At 37.4% G+C, this 23981-nt stretch overlaps 4 protein-coding genes across 16 annotated transcripts in view; 2 read left to right on the top strand and 2 right to left on the bottom strand.

The window, feature by feature from the left end:
* Window positions 1-7450, bottom strand: part of SHOC2 (SHOC2 leucine rich repeat scaffold protein) — a 93605-nt gene extending 86155 nt beyond the window's left edge. Inside the window, exon 1 of one of the 2 annotated variants that reach the window (XM_004763867.3) lies at window positions 7320-7450. The gene's annotated coding sequence lies outside the window, so the exon portion shown is untranslated. Of the gene's footprint in view, window positions 1-6609; window positions 6694-7319 lie in introns of those variants that run through there. The other variant, XM_045068800.1, reaches the window with a different exon arrangement.
* LOC123388754 (basic proline-rich protein-like) lies at window positions 658-6549 on the top strand. Its single transcript, XM_045069001.1, has 2 exons — window positions 658-783; window positions 5941-6549. Exons 1-2 carry the CDS (start codon window positions 658-660, stop codon window positions 6547-6549), a joined length of 735 nt encoding a protein of 244 aa, XP_044924936.1.
* BBIP1 (BBSome interacting protein 1) overlaps window positions 6908-23981 on the top strand; it is a 44680-nt gene continuing 27606 nt past the window's right edge. For 3 of the 10 annotated variants that reach the window (XR_006603164.1, XR_200309.3, XM_004763865.3), the window contains exons 1-4: window positions 7048-7173; window positions 8098-8194; window positions 20012-20089; window positions 20863-21032. Coding sequence is in view for 8 of the 10 variants with exons in the window: in XM_004763865.3 (XP_004763922.1) it covers window positions 20044-20089; window positions 20863-21029 (213 nt within the window). In the remaining 2 variants the exon portion in view is untranslated. Of the gene's footprint in view, window positions 6990-7047; window positions 7218-7443; window positions 7545-8097; window positions 8195-20011; window positions 20090-20862; window positions 21236-23981 lie in introns of those variants that run through there. The other 7 variants (XM_004763862.3, XM_004763857.3, XM_004763861.3 and 4 more) reach the window with 7 other exon arrangements.
* Window positions 22272-23981, bottom strand: part of PDCD4 (programmed cell death 4) — a 29469-nt gene continuing 27759 nt past the window's right edge. For all 3 annotated transcript variants that reach the window (XM_004763856.3, XM_045068801.1, XM_004763855.3), the window contains one exon: window positions 22272-23046. In XM_004763856.3, coding sequence (XP_004763913.1) covers window positions 22986-23046 — 61 coding nt within the window. In that variant the 3' untranslated portion in view covers window positions 22272-22985. The remainder of the gene's footprint in view (window positions 23047-23981) is intronic.

The raw sequence follows: 23981 nt of genomic DNA on the forward strand, positions 1-23981 counted from the left end.
AACCCACTGAGCCACCCAGGCGCCCGACGTTGTAATGTTTTAATTGCATCATTTTAGATAAAAACCTCTCCCAAATACAACACATGGGCCTGTGTAATCTTGAACAAAACTAACAGCAGTTAATCACTTCTTCATGATCTATCAGCATTACTGTTATACTCTTCTATATGTAAAACAAATGGTGCTTTGATTCTATTTTTATGTTCAGATTCTATGTTTATTTTGTTTATATTAAGCTGCCTTAAAAACCCATTTTTAAAAAAATGTTCTGTATCTGATTTTTAAATGTCCCCCTTCCCCCGTCCATGTTCAACTCTCTTATGATCTCTAGGAGATATTTCAGTCCTTTTTACATTTGGTTACTAAACTTTTTAAAATTGTACATTATGAAGGGGGAAAAAAAGCCTTCAATTAAGACCTGAGGGGGGTATAAAGGCAGAAAATATGTTTAAGACCAAAAGCACTATGACATCTCTTTGTCCTTTTCGGTGGTCTGTTTGTTTTGGGGCTCAAGACTACTAATTTTAGTAATTTTTTTTATTAGGACCCTATAGTCTAGGCATTAGATACTGGAGAAATGGTAGTAAAGACAGACATACTTGATGCTATCATGAAGCTTACAATCTAGCAAAAGAGACAGACATTAAAAACATCATTATGAAAATAATCAAAAAGAGTGAGTACAGGTGCCAAAGAACCTTAGAACAAGAGAATCTAAGGATCAAAGAAGGCCTCCCAGAGGACGTCATACAGAGGCCAGAGGGTGACTGGGTTAGCAGCCAGGTGAGAATGCACGGGCTTGTATCTATCCAAGGAGATGAAACCAGAAAACTTTAGTTTCCTAATAAATAACCTTGAAATAAATGAGGTGACATATAATTTATAATGTAGGGGCACCTGGATGGCTCAGTTGGTTAAGCATCTGACTCTTCATTTCATCTCAGGCCATAATCTCTTGGGACTGTGGGATCAAGCTTGGTATCAGGCTCCTCCCTCAGCTGGGAGTCTGCTCAGAAAGATTTTCTCCCTCTGCCCTTCCCCACCCCACCCTGGCTTGCTCTTGCTCACTCTCACTCTCAAAATAATTAAATAAAACTTTTTTTAAATGTATAATGTAATTGCTAAATGGTGAAAATTTTAAAAAGGAATTTGAGTTTTATAACAAAAATAAATGGAAGGATCAAAAGCAACAATAAAAAGCAATATGAGAATCTTTTAAAATGAGAAACCATGGCACTCTGAGGGAACAAAGTTTGGAATGGCAAAAAAATGGCCTCTATGGAGTATCAAATCATACTATATGGAAAATCACTTAATATTCAAATTTAGAGAACTTTTAAATCATGTAAGCCACACACAGACTTCTACCAGATTATAACTGCTGCTGATATAGTCTGACTTACCCAAAGGAAAGAGTGGCACTTTGAAGCAAGTATGAAAACAGGTGGTTTTAATGCTCCCAGTAGAGTGAATCTTGTTTTTTTTAATTTATTTTTAGTAATCTCTACACCCAAGGAGGGGGTCAAACTTATGACCCTGAGATCAAGAGGGGCACGCTCTTTCAAATGAGCCAGCAGGTGCCCCAATAAGAGTTAGTTTTAAATGTTTGTACAGTAAGCACCACTGAGTTCTAAAGAGATTCATAAATGTTACTCTTAACATGATGCATCAATGTTGAGAAAAAGATATTTAAACGTGACTGAAAAATAATTATCAAAGGTCTAAACCTAGGGATTATTCCACAACAGGCTAATAAGTTCTTTTTGTATTTAATTAAAATATTAACGAAAAATATACTTAGTTAAGAGATTTAAAATCTCCAACATTCATGCAGATCCACAATCCAAGGCCCAAATTAAACACAAGAAATAACAATCTCTAAAAATATATGCTTTCATGAATCCCTACTAAAATACTAAATCATACATAGAATCCAAATTGCTATTCACCTGCAATTCTCCAAATGGAGCTTAAGTTCTATGCTTTTTCTGTCCACTCTACCCTACTTATCCCTCAAGAGTTAATTCATGTCCTATTCTCCAGCAAGCACTGCTGGTTATATATACAATCTGTGTCTTAACCCATCTGAGTTCTTCAACACATACTGACACTGCTATCAAAGCACTTGTCAACATTGTAAAACAATTTACTATTGACTTGCACAGTTCATGCAACATACTATGAACTTTCTGAAAGCAGAAAACATAATGTTATCCATGTATCTTAGAGTCTGGGACATGCATGGCACTTAGTAGAAGGTCAATAACATTATGAATATGAAATTATAGTTAATAAGAAATATATACAAAACAAAATTTTAAACTTAAGGACTATTTACAAAACTGACAGTTTTGAAAGCAGGAAGAAGTGTTGTACAACACAAAACTGGAAACTGAGAAAGGGCAAATTTAACTGATTAATATCTAAAACTTGGAGTTAATTTCACTGTCAGAACAAGTAATTTCTTGTCTGCCAAGACATCAGAATTTCCAAGACATTAGAAAAAACAAAAGAAAAAAAGAGCTCTCTTTATCAACTATGAAATTACTTAATTAAAATTGTACAATTTACAAATAGTATTTGAGGGCAAATAAAGTACTTAACTTTTAAGTGTTCACAACGCTGTAAAACTTAGAAGATATACAAGTCAAAATACTTCATAATTCATAAAGTCTTTCAAGTTCATTTCACATAGGGACCAATTATACCCACTTTTAAGGTCTCCTTTAATGTTTTAGCTTCAAGCAGTATGTTCATTCTTTCCAATAAAAGAACCCTTACCTTTTACAGCATGCACTACTTTTTGCAATCAGTTCTGATCTTTAGAGAAGTTGGAATGAGATATATAGTGTGAAATCTAATTAGTTCTTTTAAATCTTGATAATGGAACTTCATACTTTCTCAGAAAGCACATATGTTACCAACATCTCAAAAGCTAAAGAGCCTTTTGTAATTAGAAAATTCTTTTCATGTATTACAACTTTGTTTTGCAGAATTAAAGATGCTGTGCTAAAAAGATGGGAATCAGGAGAAAGTACCAAAGAATGAGCATTAGTTTACCTCAAAAATAATGCAATTACCTATTTTAGAACATAAATCAGTTTTTCCAACTCATCCTTGTTTCTTTCAACCTTCACTGACTGCAATTACATTTCAGAACACTATATAAAGTTCAAGCATTCCATAGGTCACCTTGTGACTTAGAAATTTTTCAGATCTTAAAAGTCAGTGTAAACAGAGCTAGAAAAATACAAAACTTTAACTAGTATAATGTCAGAGAAAATATTTTCAGGAAGATTTACATAGCCTAACTTTGATGTGGTATAACTAGCAGACAAAACAAAATTCAAAATTCAAAAAACAAAATTTTTATAATTCAGCCTATGGAAGATTTAGCCTTAAATTATAATATGCTAATACAGAATATAAAATGCATGAAGCAAAGTCTAACAATAAGCAAAAAAACAACCAATTTAATATCTGCAGTTTCTCAAGTACATGAAAGTACTTAAAATAACACTCTGCTGTGAAATTACAGCTAATTTCTAATTTATGTACAATAAAATATTTACCAATTCCTTACTAGTCTTATTAGGAAATGTCAAAGTGTTTATTCTATATCTAAATTTCCTCTCCTAACGGAAGTGATATTTTATAAAGTAATTCAAGAACACTTCCACCAAGGCCAAAACATAAACCTCAGAACTCACTGTAGGATTTATGGGTCAATCTGTTTGGTTTTACTGTGTTTTGTTGTGGGGGGAGGCGAGCTACTTTTGTTTTGTTTTGTTTTTTATTATAAACACAGATTTTATGTTTGCATACATGAATGATACGTAAATGATACATGAATAATATAGTAAACTGAGTTCTAAAGATATATTCTTTCGACCTCCAAAAAATTACTCATCTTTCTATCTACACAGAGAAGTTAAGGAATATTTTTAATCAATAATACAACAGTTTATTTTTATATTTAAATATCTCACTAGGAAATAAATCTAAAAATTAAATTGTTTAAAGCACAAAAGTCTTACTGAAATATTAAATTACACAACATATATTGATAATCCAGCATATTTTCAAAACAAATAGGACTGCCTGGATAACAAAGAAATTCAGTATTATTTACCTTTCCCCTACATGGGTAAGGCATGTCAAAAAATATACCAGCAGAGGGGGCGCCTGGCTGGCTCAGTCAGAAGAGCATGCAACTCTTGGAGTTTTGAGTTCAAGCCCCATGCTGGGTATAGAGATTACTTTAAAAAAATCAAATTAAATTAAATTAAACACACACACGCACGCGCACACACACATCCCCCAGCAACTATTCAGAAGGCATCTTTGGAAGATCCTACACAGAATTCTAGTTTATGACTCTCTAACATGGGACAAGCCCTGTCCCAAGTTATTAAACAAACAGTAATACTTTAAACGCACAATTCCGTCAATATAACACAAGAATTTATAATTTTGAAGTACTTTTTGTTTCAAATTTCTGACTGGTCTTTAATTCCCAAGTTGTTGCACATGTCTGGCTACAATTATCAAAACACAGCTCTCATCGACTTTCTGAATATGGTAGTTTAAAAACTTTTTAAAAATCTAGCTGCAAGCTATTAATGTATCTCTTAATATCATTCTTATTCCCAACAACTTTTAACAAGAGAAAAACACTTGAAAACTGTATTAACAATGAGAGATTAATAAGCAAATGCCAACCTTAGAGTAATGTGTTGTTTCTTCAAAAACTAAACAAACACCCTAAGAAAAAGTAGTCATCTTAGACAGGCTAGGTCCACCTCTCCAAACTCTGTGGCATTTCAAGAATATAGTGTTAGGTTAGGTTTGTATTATACTTAAGCCATTTGAAAGTTACAAACCTTAAGGCCTTTACTTGTCTAAGATCTATTATTCAAATGTATATTCATAATTAAATAAAAGCTTCAGTGTACCTTATGTCAAATAGGTAGTTAGAAGATTTGTTATATTCAATCTAAATTCCATAGGTAGGGAATGGTTTTATTATATATATATATATATATATACACACACACACACACGATATATATGTAATTTCTAAAAATTCTTGTCACTGTCACACAGAAAGTCTTCAGCACTTGACATATTCAAAATATAAATGTATGAATGTTACAGATTGTACCCAATAGCTAAGTTTCTTCAAATACATATTAACAGTTTTAAGAGCTATGGCATGGAAGGGCCAGGGTAGAAATCAGTACACTAATAAACTGAGGTCTTTAAATTAAGATAATTTTTCAGTGTTAATGCTACATTTAAATACAAAAATATTTGGTTACACAAGTATACCCTAGGATTCTGGAAAACAAAAACTTTAAGTTTTAGATACAGTAATCCCTCTCAGTAGATACCAGAAGCTGACATTTATGAAGAAGTATACAAAATTGCACAGGTGAAAGCTATAGACTGAAGCAAATACTATACAGTACATATCTACAACCCAATTTTGCTTCAGCATCCCCAGAGACTTAAAAAATATTTCTTTGGGTAGGTTGCAAAACATTGCTTCCTCTTTTATTCTCATCACCCCCATTATGATACAAAGCGACAGACAAGAAAATCAAATCACCAACTGTAAGGGCTGAAAGCTTCGAAACACATAAAAAAGCATCTTCTTTCCAACTCCCGAATCGGTATTCATTCCACCTGTTTGTAAATCCATACAAACACAATAACACAATACCTCTGCTGATTTAAAAACGGGGGGGGGAGGGGGCAATTAAGGGTTTGAAGTCATTCTTCTTCTACCTAGGCTGGGGCGGGGGAGGGGGATGGTACAAAACAATGGATACTGAGGGGCTGGGTTCCCGAAGCCTCCAGCGTTAAAAGCTTGGGGGGTGGATGGGGGGCGGGGGGAGGAGGGGAGGAGATAGAGTACTTTTCCTCTATTCCTAAAAGCTACCGCGGAAACCGGCTGCCACCAAGCAAGTCCAACAGGGCGGTCCTGGATGCCCACAACTTGCCTCACCAGGCAACAGACCCAAAGCCAACTCGCCACTCTCCACCGAAACGACAGGAGGGGAGAGAGTGGTGGGCTTTGGGGAAGGGCGAGGAAATACCCCACCCCGCACCACTAGCACTGCGCCAAGGCCCCGGCCAACGATTTACACGCCTCCCGGACGCCCACGGGGCGCCCCGCAGCCTGAGCCAGGTGCCCCCGAGGGCAGAGCGGAGCAGGGCCATCCACCGGGCGCCCCCGGCCCGCGCCCTCTCCCCGACTCGCCCCCGCCCACGAACTGCCCCGGCCGCCCGCCGCCACCGCAGGCCCGGCCCCGGCCGCTGTCAGAGCCGCCCGGCTCACTCTCGGAGACCGACTGCGGGCCCCGCACGAGAGCCGGCTCCGAGGGCCGGGCCCTCCCTGCGACAGGACCCAGGAAAGAGGCGGCGGCGGCGGCGCCTCCCAGGGCCCCAGCTCCTCGGGCCTCGCCCCGGCCCGGCTGGCTCTATCCCCTCAGGGCGCGCGGGGCCTCCCCCAATCGACAGCCAGCTGGACCGCCCGACGGGTAGGAACGAAAGCAGGAAGAACCGACCAGCCACCACCCTCCCGCCTCAGCGGCCCGGGGTTACCGTCAGGAGCCCCAACTCCGCCATCCTCCTCGCTCGCCCTCCTTCCTCCTCCTCCTTAGAAGCGACGCTGCCCAACCGCCGCCCCCCGCCCGCCCCTCCCCCACTTGCCCCGCCCCGCCCCGCCCGCCCCTCCACACACTCTCACTCCTACGGCCCCGCCCCACCCCTCCGGCTCAGGCCCGTCACTCGCCGGAGAAGAAAAACAGGCGGAGCCAAGCATACTGACGCTGCCCAATCAGAGTGAGGCGCTGGCGCCAAAGACGCTGCCCAATCAGAGTGAGACATTGCAGCCAGCTTCCCTCGCTCCGCCCTTTTCCTCCACACGGCTGCTCTACGCCCTCTCCCGCCCACTGGACGCCGCAGGCAAGCGGAGCCACAGAGTAAGCCTCCAACAGGGTAGAGTGACAACTTGCAATCGGAAGTTACTGTTGAAGCCAAAGCAGCCATAACTGATAATGGCAGGGAGTTTCCTGGCCTCCCGTCTCCTGTGTGACGTAGTTTTCCCTTCGCCCAAATCTCACCGTTGCCCTGGGCAACAGTCGAGCCGTCTGGGAAGATAAATCTGTAAGTAGGCCCGGTAAAGGACCAAAGGTGACCAGACATCCCAGGTTAGACAACTTAATTCATATTTAGAACTACCTGCCCGGGATGGGGAAGAGGAAGGAGCAGGTTTCCTGACCCTTATTTTGCTGGGACGTCTGGTCACTTACCTAGGTGGACAAAAGGTTAGGGTTCCGAAAATCCCTGTCCTGCCCGGAAGTTGCATTTGGCACTTCTGAATGGGGTCACGGCGGAAGGGTGGGAATAGCCAGAGACCCCAGCATCACCGGGAGTGCCCATTCCAGCTGGAGTCGCAAAGTGAGATGTGGGTCCGTCTGCCTTGTCCGGTGAGGCAGCCCACAGCTAGACGGCCGGTAGGAGACGGAGAGCGAGGGGTGAGCAGGGCTCACAGCCGCTTCCGCTGGAAGAAGGTTTTCTTTCCGGGCTGGCCTGCCCGCTCTACCCCCGCCCCTCTGAGATTCCCTGTGGGGCGAGGCCGCTCCATCGGTCCCTCGCGCCCGGGGGCAGCCAGCCGGGTGGGGAGGGGGCTTAGGCGCGCACCGCGGGGCACTCCCGCAAGATGGAGCTCCTGACCTCAGCCCCTTAAGTTCCTATTAAGTGCTTGCGCCCTGATCTTTGGAGGACAGAGAATTCTGGAGCTTGAGGAAATCGTTTTGCATTACCGCCTAGAAAGGAAGGAGGTGGTTGCAGCGGCCACACTTCTAAGTCTTACTTCCCCGCCTCTTGTCTTAACATTACGTTATTCCTTTTGTTTCTCCTCCTTTGGGGGCTTAAAACCAATGACTGCGGTGCTGGGTGAAGCTCTACCGTCCTAATCCTCCACGCCTACGTTGTATTAAATAACTTAATGCTTGTGAATATTCATAAAAATACCGTAAGTCTTTTATATGGTTCTTTTCAAGAGTTGTTACACTTTATCTCATGTAGTTCCTTCTGTAGGCTTGAGTCAAGAACTGTAAGTCATCTTGGTCATACTGGGTTGGATGCCTAACGTTGCCAGAAAAAAGACCAGGAGAACTTTCAGGTAAATTGAAAATTGTATTTACCCAGCCAGTCAACAAGGGTGCAAACCTAACTTCTTTACTTAATTTCTTTCTACTTCCATACTACTCATGCTGTAGCCAAAATGAACTATTCTTGTTTCTTCCAAGATTAATCATTGAAGCACTAACCTTTCATGACTCTTGTTTCCATGTCCTAGTTATCCTTGGAGATGTGTTTCCAGATTCTCTCCAACAGGAAGTAATTTCCTCTGTGCTTACCTAGCACTTTTTGTACTTCTTTTATGACAACCACTATTTTATATAACAGCTGCTTATGTTCTTAGCTTTACTATGTTTACATCTAAATAGAATGGTTTGCCTATTAGATGGATCTATTCTCCCTATCATGTTATTCTGCTCTTGATATTATTTTGGTAAATACTTCTTAAAAAACTGAATATATTTGGTGTTTCCCAGGTGCCTGAGACATTGCCAGCTTCAGTTGATTAAATTCAGTGTAGTTCTTGTTACTCAACCTTTTCTTAGATTTCTCCTCTGAAGTCTTTCCAACATGATTTCTTCCCTCAATAAAAAAAAAAAAATCATACATAAAAAAGTCAAAATAATACAAAAAACATTCATATACCCTTCACCTAGATCCAGCATTTTGTCATATTTATTTCATCCCTTTTCATGCCTTTTTCATTGTCACTAAACTATTCGGTAACAGGTTAGACACTTATTAAGCAAACACCCCTAAAATTTCCAAAATGGCTTCACCAAGAATTATAAACTTCTCCTGCAAAACATAGTATCATTATCACAACTAAAGAAATTACTAATTCTGTGTTATTTAAAATCTAGTCTGAAGGTGTATTCTCTCATTTGACCCAAGATTATCTTTTATACCTTTTCCCCTGCTGCTCCAACAAAATTTAGGATCCAGTCAATGTTTATGTTATTGTCATTTTAAAGAGTTCAGGCCAGAAGTATTTTCAGTGTTTCCTTTTTTCTTATTCCTTATAAGTCTTAATGTATTTTGCAAGAATATTCACAGCATTCATACTTAGCCAATCATGATTACGTCATCTCAAAAATAACTATAACTACCATTGTCATGTGTTGTTAGCTAAATCCATCCCACTTCTCTGCACACACAGCCTTCTGTGGTATCCTACAACGGAGAGTTTAATATTTAATCCTCCCGTCTGTGGAGAGGAAGTGCCAGTGTCCTGGACTGATTGTAAAGTGTTGCTGCTACTTCGCCAGCACTTGGAGCTGATGTGATATAATCTGCAACAGTGTACTGATGTCAGCACAGTTTCAGGAGTGTCAACTCCTGGCACCCTGAGGACTGTTGATGAAAGATGTGTGGGCCCTGCAATTTAAATACAGATGAATCTTGATGTTATCAAAGCAGATACCAAGGCAACTGCTGGCCATCTGGTATTTTGTGTGAGTAGGATGTGTCATTTTCTATTAACTTAATAGTAGTGTCTGCTGGTGAAGTATACCAGAACCGGTGGCATCATCCAAATTCATCCAAGAAGAACAGTTCCTGTTCTTAGGCCTAGGCACAGTTCAGAAGCTAGACACTGCACATTTTATTCACATGAGTCTAAATTAATTAGCCAAATTGAACATGTTGCAACATTTTTCTGCTAGCAGATGCCAGATAGCAAAACAGAATAGAACTACTATAGTTTCTAGCCACATGACATATAATGCTATTTGGCATCTCCAGATGAATATTATCGGTCCAAATTAAGCTCAGCTAGCATGTGGGCAGCCACTTGAGTGAGAATGAATATTACTACTTTATGTCTGCTGAAAAACACTTTCTTTTTAGGCCCCCTCTTTCACCTTTTCTTCATGTTAGTTTGCATTCAGAAAGCTAATACACATTTGAAAATTCACCTGTCAATCCTAAGTCTTGAATAAAACAAATAAAATGTTTCATATTTTTCCTACCATTCCTGCCACCCCCATCCACAACCTGTAATAGGCAGATTGAATTTACTTAAAAGGATCTAAATTAGTAAATACTCACCAAAAAATATCCTTTGTTGTTCTTTACATAAACAGATTGCTTCTGGTACCTCCCTTAGTTTTCAAAGATTGTATTTTTGTTTCTTAATACCTATTAATGATAAAATTTGGCATTTGGTGTGTTATAGTGGTTCTGTATTCTACTTACGTCGTGAAGTCAAGGGTCTTTAGCAGTGGGAATAGTAGGGGAAAAGGAGCAATAGGCAGTAAAGGGGACTACACAACTCCCCATGTTCATCTAAATGGGACATTACTTCCCACCTCTAGCCAGATTTTTGCCATGCAAGAATATGGGCCCAGTGTTGCCAGGTCTGTCAAGAGGAGCAAATTTGGACTTTATGTGAAACCTTCCCATTTTAAAACACTGGTTCAAATACTTTTTAAACAAGTTTAGCAAGCCAGCAAAACTTTAGCTGCATAGGACGAAGGGCCAGAAGTTTATCACCTGTGTTTCTTATGTGAAAATAGCATTGATACTTAGATTAGAATCTGAAAATGCGTTTTTTTTCCCTCCCAGAATGTGTTTTTTGCAATATTTCAGGTGCATTTATTTTCCTAGGTTAGGCAACAAGCCATTTGTCACCTCCATCAAAAATTCAAAATATATTCTTATGTACACTAAGCTTCCATTCCCTCAATTAGAATTTTAAACATCTTTACTCTTTACCACCAGCTTAAAAACTTATCCACATTTTCTCAGCCTTGAATTATATTGTGAAATAGACTTGCTTTATCATATTTTCTTAGAAATATATTTAAGAGGGTTAGTCAAACATCCAACTCTTGATTCAGCTGGACTTGTGAGATTGAGCCCCCACATCAGTCCCCACACTCAGAGAGGAGTCTGCTTAAGATTCTCTTCTGCAGGGGCGCCTGGGTGGCTCAGTCAGTTAAGCATCTGCCTTCAGGTCATAATCCCAGAGTCCTGGGATCGAGCCCCATGTTGGGCTCTCTGCTCAGTGGAAGCCTGCTGCTCCCCCTGCTTGTACTCTCACTCTCTAGTAAATAAATAAAATCTTTAAAAAAAAAAAAAGATTACCTTCTCCTTCTGCCCCTCCCTACCTCCATGCATGTGTGTGCACTCCCTCTCTTTCAAATAAATAAATATTTTAAAAGCGTATTTTTCAAGAGCACAGTTTGGCAGCACATGCTTTTTAAAAGTAAATAAATCTGACAGGTTTTTAAAGGAAAACATCTTTCAATGGCTCATGCTATCTTACAGGTACTATAATGTTGATAAGGAGTCAAAGAATTTTTAGAGCCAAAGGTACTTAATGGGAAATCTAGAACAGTCTGTCATATCCTTATTTTATTTTTTTAAAGATTTTATTTATTTATTTCACACAGAGAGATAACAAGTAGGCAAAGAAGCAGGCAGAGGGGGAGGGGAAGCAGACCCCCTGCTGAGCATAGAGCCAGATCTGGGGCTTGATCCCAAGATCCTGGGATTACGACCTGAGCCAAAGGCAGAGGCTTAACCCACTGAGCCACCCAGGAGCCCGTCATATCCTTATTTTATAGTGATACGAAAATTAAACCTGGAATAATAAATGTCACACTATATTTCTAAGCATTTTTACATCTACTTTTTACTTGAAATTTGCAATCCAGGACAGATTACAAAACATTGTTTTTATGAGAAAATCAAACCTGGGATTGGTTAAGAATTGTGTTCAGGGTCATGCTAGCTAGCAATAGAGCTAGAGTACAGCCCTGTATCCCATTTCAAGTATTATGTGAAATAGATGGATCCAAAAAGAAAAAGAAAAAAAAAACCCTCCAATACAAGTTTCTCTTTTAAATCATACATTAGATTTTACTATCACAGCTTGTTTAAAATACTTGGAAGCTTAGAATACTCTGAAGCATTCAATTTCAAATTTTAAAAATGGAGGTTTGTACAATTAGAATAAGCTGATAAGTTTAATATAAATCGGGGTGCCTGGGTGACTCAGTTGGTTAAGCAACTGCTTTCGGCTCAGGTCATGATTTCAGGGTCCTAGGATAGAGTACCACATTGGGTTCGCTTCTCCCCTGGGAATCTACTTCTCCCTCTGCCCTCCACCCCGCTTGTGTGTGCTTGCTTTCTCAATCTTACTCTGCTCTCTCTCCCTAAAATAAATACATAAAATCTCTCTCTCTCTCTCTATTTTTAAGTTTAAGATAAATTAGTGGAGGGGAAAAAGAATTATGGTCAAGAGCTAATAGCAAATTAGGAGTGGTAGGCACATATGGAAGATAACCACACTGACCCACAAAATGACTCCGTGGGGCTTCTAACAAAGATCAAATACTGGATTAAGACTTTAGTATGACCTAGGAGGACAGTTTTAAAAACATCCAAATCCTGTCCCAAACATTTTTAGAAACAAAGACTTGGCATTGACATTCACAGTATGTTTCATTTTGATACTTTCTTTTAATTTGTATTTTTATAAGTAATCTCTATACTCAGTGTGGGGCTCAAACTCAAAACTCCAAGACCAAGAGTTGCATGCTCTAATTACTGAGCCAGCCAGGTGCCCCTCATTTTGATACTTCTTATCCATATGTCTATGCTTTGAGTTACCATGAATGCAATTTGGATTTTAGTAATCTATCCCCCTTCTCTGTCTGTCCCCTCTAAGATTATAGCCTATGTTTTCCAGATGGCTAGATGAAAATAGTGTACCATCTAAAGCTAACAGTCTTTTTCGGCTGTTTGACCCACAATATTGGTCTTATCAATGTTCTCATATCTAATCTGTGGGAGGAAAAAATGCAAAACTTGTAAACTTTTAAAGTGTTGTGTATTTCTAATTAAGCTTGAGATTTGAAAGTTCCAATGGCATCCTCTTTTAAAGATAAGACTAATGCTATAACAAAATCCACAGACAAAAAGCAGTATTTTTTCCTAAGAGATTTCCTTCAGAATGGTATCAAACATGACAACTGGAATGCTGAATCCTCAAATTAAGGAGAAAGAAATTGAGAGATAGAAAACCATGTTGGTTAAAGCTATGGTAAAGAGAAAAAAATGTGGTGCTTTAGTCAGTATGCTGCACTTACATGTTTATCCTGAGGTTTACTCTTTGACTAATATTTTATGTTCCTCCTCCTTTGCAGAAGCCATTTGTGACTTTAAACTCCCCCATTTCAGTAGAAACTGAAGATGCCATGTTTAAATTTCATTGGCTTCTACATACCATTATATACTATCCTCTTATCTAACATATTCTGAGATGTTCATATTCCTTCAGTGGGGCTCCATACTCAATCCATCTAGGGTCTTTAGGCCATTCCTACAGATGCAGCACAGAGAAAACTGAAGAGACCAAGGCTTTGGAGTAAGGCAGATGTGAACTCAAATCCTGTCTCTTCACTTACCAACTATGTGATGTTTGACAAAATAATTTTTCCTAGACCTTGTCTTACTTAAATTTAGTATAAATTTAGGAGATGCAATGGGAGGTGGGTAAATGGCTAATTCAATTCTAAAATCACCTCTTATGGTGAAAGTTAATTTATTTTCAGAATTACTATAGAAAAATCCCTTAAAATGTCTGTGTAGTTAAAATAGATGATTTTGTACTAAAACACTGCTGTTACTGTTACTCTTAAGCAAACAAATTTAAGAGCCACTATGCTAAGAGAAAGAAGCTAGAGTACATTTCTGGGCATTGAAACTGTACTTCCTTTAAGAAGACCTATAAGGCAATACAGATGCAAAAGGGATAGGTGGAGAATTCTAAGTGTTCTTGCTCACCTGTAAGCTCTTCTCCACTCTGTTCTAATCATAAGCCTCTATAATTCTAATACATGTCAACAGACTTATTTTTTCTAAGAATCTAATTTTATGACAATATTGCCATGGTTTAAGAATCACTAACATCCACTGAGCTCTTACCAGGTGGTAGGGATTGATAATGAATTATGAGTTAGGCCATTTAATATACTGTCTGAAGTCAATGCCATTACAAGCTTTATTTAACAGATGAAACTAAGGCTTAGAAAATTAATTTGTGGGGCACCTGGGTGGCTCAGTGGGTTAAGCCTCTGCTTTTGGCTCAGGTCACGATCTCAGGGTCCTGGGATAGAGCCCCACGTCAGGCTCTCTGCTTGGCGGGGAGCCTGCTTCCTCCTCTCTCTCTGCCTGCCTCTCTGCCCACTTGTGATCTCTGTTTGTCAAATAAATAAAAATCTTAAAAAAAAAAAAGAAAATTAATTTGTTTAAATAACTAAGATGATCCGGATCCTTCTCTCACCCACTACATGCATACTCTTCTCTTTTTACCCCCTCTCCTATCACCATCTGCCATCTTTCCATATCCTTCTTAGGTGATTATATCCACTTCTGTAGCTTATACTACTATACCATTGGCTCTCTGGGCATCCAGTCCTTTTTGCCTTCCTATTGGACTTCCATACCCAGTGTACCTGATTCATGGTCTTTACCCTTCCCTCCTTAACCTGTACTTTGTCTGTGTCCTCAACTTCAGTTAGTAGCTGCATTAACTCAAAGATGTTAGCTTGAAATCTCAGTCATCCTTTCTCATTTATCACCCAGAGGTTATGGGGAGGAGGGGAATAATGGGGGATACTTGAATCTCAACTTCTTATATCCTTGAATACCTCTTGTATCTTCTCTTAATGCTTGTTATCACTGCTTTTGTTCATACCCTTATCATCTTACCTAAATAATTATAGTTCCTTACTTACCTCCTTGCCTCTTGTAGCTCCTGTTTTTCCTTTTTGTCTAGAATGTGTTTCCAAAAAACTAATCACATACCCACTCAGAGCCATCCAATTACCTCCCTTTTCTCTGTAGGATATTAAGCCCAAACCCATGACATTTAAGGCTGAGTATGAACTGGCCTCCACTTTGTTAGTCCCGCTACAGTACATATACTGTATGTGCACTGTACTCTCTAGCCATTTGCCTAGATTTTTTTTTCTTTTACTGACTCTGAGCATATTGTTCACTTTGTCTAAAACACTGTCCCCTTGCTTCTCTGCAGCCTCTTCTCTGCATAGTAAACCCCCATTCATCCTTGTGGGGCTAATTCTAATATCACATTTAGTAGTTCTTCAAAGACCAGCCACTGTCACCTTTCCTAAACCAACCAAGTTATTTACGGTTTTGGTTTCTTAAGGCACAGTACACATGCTTTTATTAAAGTAGGTTGTATTCAACTGTAATTTATTTACATGTGTGTCTCTCTCCCCTACCCACCTATCCCAAGTTCCTCAAAGAGAACTCGTTCTTATCCACTCTAGCTCCTTTATTTAGCTGTGGCTGGCACATTATGGACATTTGGTATGTTTGTTAAAAGAAAAAATGTTTGGAAAGGAACATATGATCCCAAATTCCTTATATGTTTTTTTTTTTTTTTCCCATTCTGAAAGAGTAATTCCCTTGTCCTGAAAAGAGCATCCTTTCTACTCCAGTCTTTACTGTCCGTATTTACTTTAAAAGCTCTGTCCTTATTAACATATATAGCCGTTAACTTTATTCTTCATCTTATTTTATCCATGTGTATATAACTTGTTTGATTAGGTTTTTTTTACTAGTAATTGTAGTAACTCAATGCAGAATATCTTAGTTTTTCATTTAAATTCATATGTTTGATTAGTTTTTTTTTTTACTAGTAATTATAGTAACTCAATGCAGAATATCTTAGTTTTTCATTTAAATTCATAAACATTTCTGGAGTGCCTGGGTGTCTCATTTGGTTGAGTGTCTGACTCCTGAGCTCAGTTCAGGTCTTGATCTCAGGGTCATGAGTTCAGGCCTCAAGTTGGGTTCCACAGTGGGTATGAAGCCTACTTTTAAAAAATAAAAAAATAATAAATTTATAACATTTCTAGAGAAATATGGTAGGAAAATTAACCATTAAAATATGTTCAAGCATGAAAATGTATTACATTATAATAAAGTTAAGTGGAATGGTAATAGAAGTCTAGGTAGGAAAAAAATAAAATTTCTGACTTAGAGAATTCTTCATTCTTTTTATTAATGGATGGTAATAGCTGTCAAATTTTTATGGTATTTATATTATATTGGATAGGTTTTTAAAAGACTGATGTAACAGTATTTTTAAATATGTTGGAAATTCTATCTTTGTAACTATGAACTTTATGATAAATTCATATGTCAATTTAGAAAGGTTTAAAAGGGTACTTAGTTTTTCTATCTAGTTTTTTAAAATCCCTGTGGGTGTTATATAAGCATAAAATCTGAGGACTACTGACCTATATTCTCAGGGTTTAGAAGTACACTTTAGTATTCTTGTCCAGTCCCACACATAATTTAGATAAGGTATCAAACTAAATCACCCCAGAAATGTTTAACTTGTCCAAGTTGTAATATTAATTTATGTTATCAATATGGGCATGATTGATTAAAGTAGTAATCCTTCCTAACTCAAGTGTCTTTCAGCTCCCACTCCCACAGTTAGTAAATATTTCATGACAAAGACTTGGTTTCCCTCCAAGTTCTTCTGCATTAATTTGAGGCATCCAGCTCAATGCCTATAACAGCTATGCTTACTTCATCATGATTTTGAAATGTACTATGTATGAAAACCATTATCTCTGGGACAGATTACAAACTAAAGAAACCATGGGGGAAAAGAAAGTGGATTATTTTCCAATTACCCAGACCAAGAGCCTCAAAAAGTAACTGACATCGTATTCTCTAAGCATTAAAAAGTTTGGGTTCTATTAGTGTAAGAATTTTACTTCTGCAATTGAGTATGTTTACTCTTAAAATATACCTTGATAAATTTATCATTTTAAAATCTGACATAGTAGTCCATTATATGGTTCTGTCATAATTTATTTAATCGTTGATATACTTAACATTTTACTATACAAAGCAATGCTTTAATGAGCGTTCTTGTTCTTAGATCTTTGTACACTGGTGCATTATTTTCTTTGGGGCTCATTACTAGAAGTAATACATTTAGGTCAAAGAAAATGTGCATATTTTGTATTAGTACATAATACAAAATATTAAGATACTACAAAATACCCTTTAAAAAATTTGTACCCCTTGCAAGGCTCCATAGCTCAAGGGTTAGAGCACTGGTCTCATAAAAAAATTGTACCCCAAAAACCCACCCACCAACAGAAAATGCCCATTTCCCTGTTCTTTCTCTAACTCTGGATACTATCAGACTTTTGACTTTTTTGCAAATTCAAAAAATTTAACATGCACACCAAAATGAGGTCACAGTGATTTTCACCTTCTTAATGAGTCCATGATCATTTCCCTACTTAAACTGCAGTACTCCACTCAGCACTCCTAAATCCCCCTAAACTATTTTGTATTCTATAGACGTACTACTTTACAAAATTCTATTATTTATTTCTCTCCCCTTACTCTATAGAGTATAGGCTCCAAAAAGTTTTGGGTTTTATCTGTCTTGTTCACTAATGAACAGTGCTTTCCACATGACAGACACATTTTTAATATTTTATTTTTAAGTAATTTATACCCAACATGGGACTCAGACTCATAACCCTGAGATCAAGAGTTGCATGCTCTTCTGACTGAACGAGCTAGGCTCTCAGACACTCACATATTTATTGAACTGAATGATATGGCACTTATATGATACACACGAATTTCAGTCATGGTTGGTATGTTTCTTCTTTGACCCCTATGTCCCTAGTGTTACATACATCTTACCTTATCATAATAAGATAGTACCTTTAGGAGCAACAACTCCTTAGGGCACACTACACCAGACAAAACACCATGTTTGGCTATTAGCAGGCCAGTGGGTAAAGGAAAAAAATGCTCCTTGCTTCTGTGGACTCCTTGGGCAGCTGATCAAGACAGTGCAGCCTTGCCAATGAGGGCCATCCAACCACCACCTTGCTTATTTTAGCCCTTCCCTTCCTGTTTCTCTCCTGCAAATGCCTGGGGTGGGGGGGGGGAGCCTAGGAACAATAACCAACCCTAGTAAAGCAGACACTCCACCCAGGCAAGTGACTGCCAGCACTCATCTTCCCTACACCAGACCCAACCCACTCCCTACCAGGCCTTTGGCCCCACACCCTTTGCAGTAACAATGGCAGCTTTAGTGAGAGAGAGAACTAAGGTTTGGTAGAGCACCAAGTTTCATTGTTTTCCTGGAGCCAGATTTTGGATGTGAGATATAGGAGAGAGCAAGCAAAGGATAGTGACAGATCTGAGTAGCTGCAGCTGCTACTCTATAAAACATTTAAGTATTCATCCACTGTTTTGCTGGTAAGAAATTCTGTGATACAAAAATTCTTAGCTGTTACTTCCCTCATATTTGTCAACATCTGTAGTATCTATTCTCCCTTTTGGCAGCATATCCTATCAGAACTACACCAAATAAGGACCTATTGAATATTTTCATTGTGATATTTTAATGGAGAGGCTGTTTTCTATTATAGCAGTATTCAGACTAATGAGGGATTTGCAATGCTATTAGCCTTCAACATAATCCGGGGGGAAAAAAAGGAAATGATCACTGGGTACCACTGGCAAGCCTAAGTAACAAGTAAAGAACGTGGCAGAAGTAGTGTGTTCTAAGGAAACTGCCTATTGCACTTATCTCAGATTCCAGTTAGTGATGAGATGCTTTATTCCTAGTCCATTCCCTATTTCATTTTCACTCCTGAAAAGAGCAGTTGTAGGAGTAAATTTTGATGACAAGAGTTCTGGAAAACGGATAGAGTTTCCTCAGGAATTTAGATATTCCGGAATAGGATTTGAACAAGAGACCTGGTGGATAGAGTAGGAAAATTTTATTACAAATGTCAAAGTGTAGTAGAGTGGGAATAACTGAGACCAGAAGCAGCTTCATTTGATTAATTTGCAGTGGGCGGTAAAGACAGGCACCACGCCAGCATCACCACTTTGTAATAATAAATCTTTCTTCTCTGGTGATGTTGTGAAAGGCACATGGTAAGGTTGCATCACTATGGTGAAATATCACAAAAGGGGTGGGACTGTCTAGAGAAGCATCTGTGTTTGGAGAAGGATCATGCTACAAATTACAGTCCAGAACACCCTGAATATACAGCACAGCAGTAATTTGGAATGTAACACTGGAAACAAATGTCATCAGCCAGTTGGTATATGCTGGTATCTTAACAAAATATTCAAGATAAGATGTTTGCTGGCACTTTAGCATATATTATCCCTGTTATTAGAGGATAGTAGTAAACTCAAAGCAAACTTCTCACTTCTGTTCAAGAGCCAGTTTCGCCCATTTGTGTTGCTTCCTTACAAATATCAGCTGTGTAGCCAGGTAACTGATCCTTAGGATGCTTTTTGTCATTAAAGCAAAGCGATGTTAGCTATTGAGGAGTGGGAATGTCAGGGAAACATTTACCTACTTCCTCCTTTTTCCTAACTACCTGCCTTACCCCACACTTCCCAAATGGCAATTTTTGTAACTCATCCACTTTTTAGGAGATGCTATCAGTGAACCAAACAGCCACACATAAATGCTTCTGGTTTTTCTCAGCGATATCTATTAGGTGATTATGTCTAAAAAAATGAAGTCCTACCTAACTTTTCAGAAGGGGAAAAATATAGAACATGTAGCTTTACAAATTAACACCTCCATTGATTAAAGAATGTTGACAAGATCTAGATGCTTACGTGAACTCCCTCAACTTTGTTTCAGTGAAAAGACGCACAAGAAATTAATGGGATAATTATGCAAGGATTGAATAGTTCGTTCTTTATAGAAATTATTTTTGTTCTTAACCTACAATGGAAATACCTCCAGCAATATGCTTTGTAAATTCATTCTTGAATATTAATAACTGATTTCTCATTGAAGGAAAAAACTTAGCTGTATCCAACAATTCAGATATGGCGGAAGTGAAGTCAATGTTCCGGGAAGTTCTTCCAAAACAAGGTATCTAAATCATAATACTTAGGTCACAGACTGTTATAGGGACCAAAATAAAAAGTAGTAGGCGTGGCATATAACTGGCTCAATACTAAGTATTGGTAACTATTTTGTATCCTGTATGCCACATTTACTGTGCACTTATCATTACTATGTTTCTCTTAGGAATAGGTTATAAAGAATTCATCCATTGCTCCCCCCCCCCAGTAAAAAGATGACAAATGAAGCACTGTTTCTTAGACCTAGAAATCCAGTTGTACTCAGATTTGCAGATAAAAACATGAAATTGTCAGTGAAAAAAAAAAAAAGTGTAATTCACTAATGTTAAATAAGGTCTGAAAGTGGGGGAAAAGAAACCTAAGTCAAGCAACTGTTAAATGCTGATGGCGTAATTTAAACATTTATATTAATATTTGAATATTCATATTAATTATATATTTATATGCTTATATGTTATATATTAACAAATATTAATATTAATACCATGCTTTTACTATGTAAGTATTTGTATGCACTATGTATTTCTCCCAAATCTTTTTGCAAATTAAACATCTGATACAAAATGTTGTATGTCTCATAGGTAACTTAGAATGTTAGGTAGGAAGTTTAAAATGTCATCCTTATAAACTCCCTAGAATTAAATGTTGATATATTTGAAATAACTAAAACAAGAGTTTTCACTGACAATGGATTAAGTCGTTAGATGCTCATTCTAGCTGCCAATCCAAACCACCATACAACTGGGTCATCTCACTAAATCATTTCTTTTTTAAACTTAGGGCAGTTGTCAGTGGAAGATATAACCACAATGGTGCTGTGTAAACCTAAACTTTTGCCCTTAAAATCTCTGACTCTGGAAAAACTGGAGAAAATGCAGCAAGCAGCCCAGGATACAATTCGCCAACAAGAAGTGGCAGAGAAGGAACAGCAGCAAATAACTCACTGAATGGTAACTTAGCACTTCTACAGGATATTCTACAGCATATACTATTAACAATAGCTAAATAATAATTTGCATCTGTATGCTAAAAATGGTGTGTTTAATAAAATTGATAGTGCTTATAAAATAAAAATACCCAAGACTAACGAAACTTGTGAATTTAGACCCTCTGGTTTGTACTGAACATGAGCAATTAAAAAACTGAACCCAAATTTTATAGTTTTTTTTTCTTTTAACCAAGCTTTTAGAACTATAAATTACTATTTCACTATTCCTATGACTGTGAGTCTTACAGATAACATTCATAGGTACAAGTGACTAAGTGAAACTTTTATATTCAGGTAATCTTTACATGTTTATTAAAAACTGAATTAAAGATACATTCTAATCTCGTACAAAACGTTTTTGGTGCTTTTACATCATCATCTAATTTTAGAACTTGTTTATGAATTTTGTGTTTCATATTTAAGGCTATTTTGCCTGATCAACTGGTCCTCCTGGCAATGACAAAACTGTATTTCTTAAATCTGATTTTTAAGAAACCTTCACTTATAAAGTAGTCCCCTGAGCTTTTAATGATACTGACTTTAAGGACTAAATTACCGTGCTACCTTTATTCATCCAGGTATCAAACACAATTAAAACCCTAAAAATAGAAAAAATATATGGACTTGAAAGAGCCCATGAGATAAATATGAACATTAAATTTGGGGTTTTAGTGCTAAAAGACTGCCTTAACTATAATGGGTGTATTCCTAAGAATGTATTTGTAAATCTGAATATAATTCTTGGCTGGTTGCTACAATCAATAATAGACAATTTAAATTAGCACAGACCTTGAGGCCTTGCTGAGTTTTGCTCTGCAAAAGAGGTCAGAAATGTGATCATTCTTTAGAGAACTATTATCTTCTATCTATTAACTACTATCTTCTTAGACACTGGATAAATGTAAAAATTTTTGAGTTTCTGTAGAATAATTTTTTATAACACAAACACTGGTAACAGAACTTAAGGATGATGAAGGTATTATATTTTAGAAATTTCACTGGGCTTTAAAGAAGATCAAAAAACCAAGTATGTATGCATTTCCACAGATAGTATTTAAAGAATTTACTATTATACTTTTGATTTAAAAGTTTGCAAAGAACAAAGTTAAATGCACTAGGTTCAAATACACTCTCTTATAGGATTTAAAATTTGCTGTGTAAAATAAGTTTTTAAAAAGACCTAAGATATAGGTACTCCCAATAAAGAATCAACACTGCTTCACATGTTTTATTTTGTCATACATTCTTTTAGAACCGGGTTCATTTTTCCAGTTTTGTAGAAAAATAGATGTTCCAGCCACCATTTATTTAACTGTCTAGTCTTTAAGACCAATCAATATGTTCCCTGGAAAAATGAATAAGTCTTATGACTAACTCATTTTCTTAAAGTTCTTTAAGACAAAGAAATAACTTTTTTTTTTTTACTCCCAAAGCATAGTATTCCAACAGCAGCAGTCAACATGGGGTTTTAGCAGCTTAACTTCACCCCCTAAATAAAGCTTTGTATAAACCAGTGATTTTACTACAAAAACACTGTCCTTGAAAGAAAGGAGTGGCAGTCAGACATCAATGCAAAACTTGGAATGATTAGGTCATAAACATGGCACTTACAAAAGGTAGCTTATGAGAATATTCCACTTAAGAAGTGGTTACTCTTCTGTCCCTCCTTTAGACCCTCAAAAAAAAAAAAAAAAAAAAAAAAAAAGAAGAAGAAAAGATAAAAAGGAAAACACTTCCTTAAAAATTCCCCTTTAAATTTTAAGTTTATAAAATTTCAGAAATGCCTTGTACCCAAAACAAGTGCTTCAAAAAAAAAATAATAATAAAACAACAAAAAACCTGTGCTAACAACTCTTACAATTCAGATATATTTATATTTTTTTAATAACATCTAAGACTGTAAGAGTTCTTATATTCAGTAGCTCTCTGGTTTAAGACGACCTCCGTCTCCTTCACTTACAAAACGTTTTCTGCCCCTGTAATGAAAAGAACACAAACATGAAAATAGATACCAATTCTGACTATAGATCAAAATCAAAAAAGCCTTGGGTTCTTTTGGCTAGTCATTAGGTTTTGAAGGGTTTTACTCTTTAAAAATTAAAAAAAAAAAAAGTGAGCACACCTCTAATTCCTTTGAGAAAGACACTTTCCCTACTATATACCTTAGGATATAACAAATCAAATGAACTGCTCATCTAAGCAGTTTTTAGTTAAATAAAAGCTTAATTATTGAAGTAAGTTCATTATCCAAATGGAGTCATGTTGATATGTTAAAATATAAAGCAAACATGCTATTTAGAATTTTAATATTTACTCCTACTACGTTATTAGTATTATTTGAAAACTGCACATTGAGCCAAAGAAACACTAACATAATTTGGAATTATGTAAACTAGAGCTACAGAACCTATGAAAATGTCCATTTTTTAAAAGTTTTTTAAGTTTCTTCTCAAATGTAGAAAAGCCATAACCTGTACATGGAAAACCAAATCAGAATCCAATTAATTCCAGTCTATGCTCCATTTGGAATTCCTATTATTTCAAACTCAAGACACCTTGCTTCAACCCAGGAGGAATAGTTGACCAGCAGCCTAAAGCAGTAAGTGGAAACAGAGTTTGCTCAGGATTAGCCCTCTTTCTCTAACATGCACAAGCACTCAAGACCTCACACAAATGTGTACTTCACCCAAATAAGCTAATGGGTAGAGGATAAAAAGTCACTTCAATGGCAAACAAAGTACTTTTAGGTATCTCCTCAACTGATCCTTGAGAGTAAAGTCACAAGAGAAATGACCAGTTAGGTTTCTGAACAGAGGCTGAAAAATTTTAAAAGCTAGTGCCTTTTCATATTAAGTCTAAGTAGAAATCAGCTACATTTTTCTGAATATAAAGGCTTCAGACTATAATATTA

Source organism: Mustela putorius, unplaced genomic scaffold (genome assembly GCF_011764305.1).
Source record: "Mustela putorius furo isolate JIRA1106 unplaced genomic scaffold, ASM1176430v1.1 tig00003909_pilon_pilon_pilon, whole genome shotgun sequence".
NCBI classification, from domain to species: Eukaryota; Metazoa; Chordata; class Mammalia; order Carnivora; family Mustelidae; genus Mustela; species Mustela putorius.

Coding starts and splice junctions, on each gene's coding strand:
- LOC123388754 (XM_045069001.1), top strand. CDS start 658: ATGAAAATAATCAAAAAGAGTGAGTACAGGTGCCAAAGAACCTTAGAA. Junction 784..5,940: donor GTGACTGGGTTAGCAGCCAG/GTGAGAATGCAC, acceptor TATTCCTAAAAG/CTACCGCGGAAACCGGCTGC.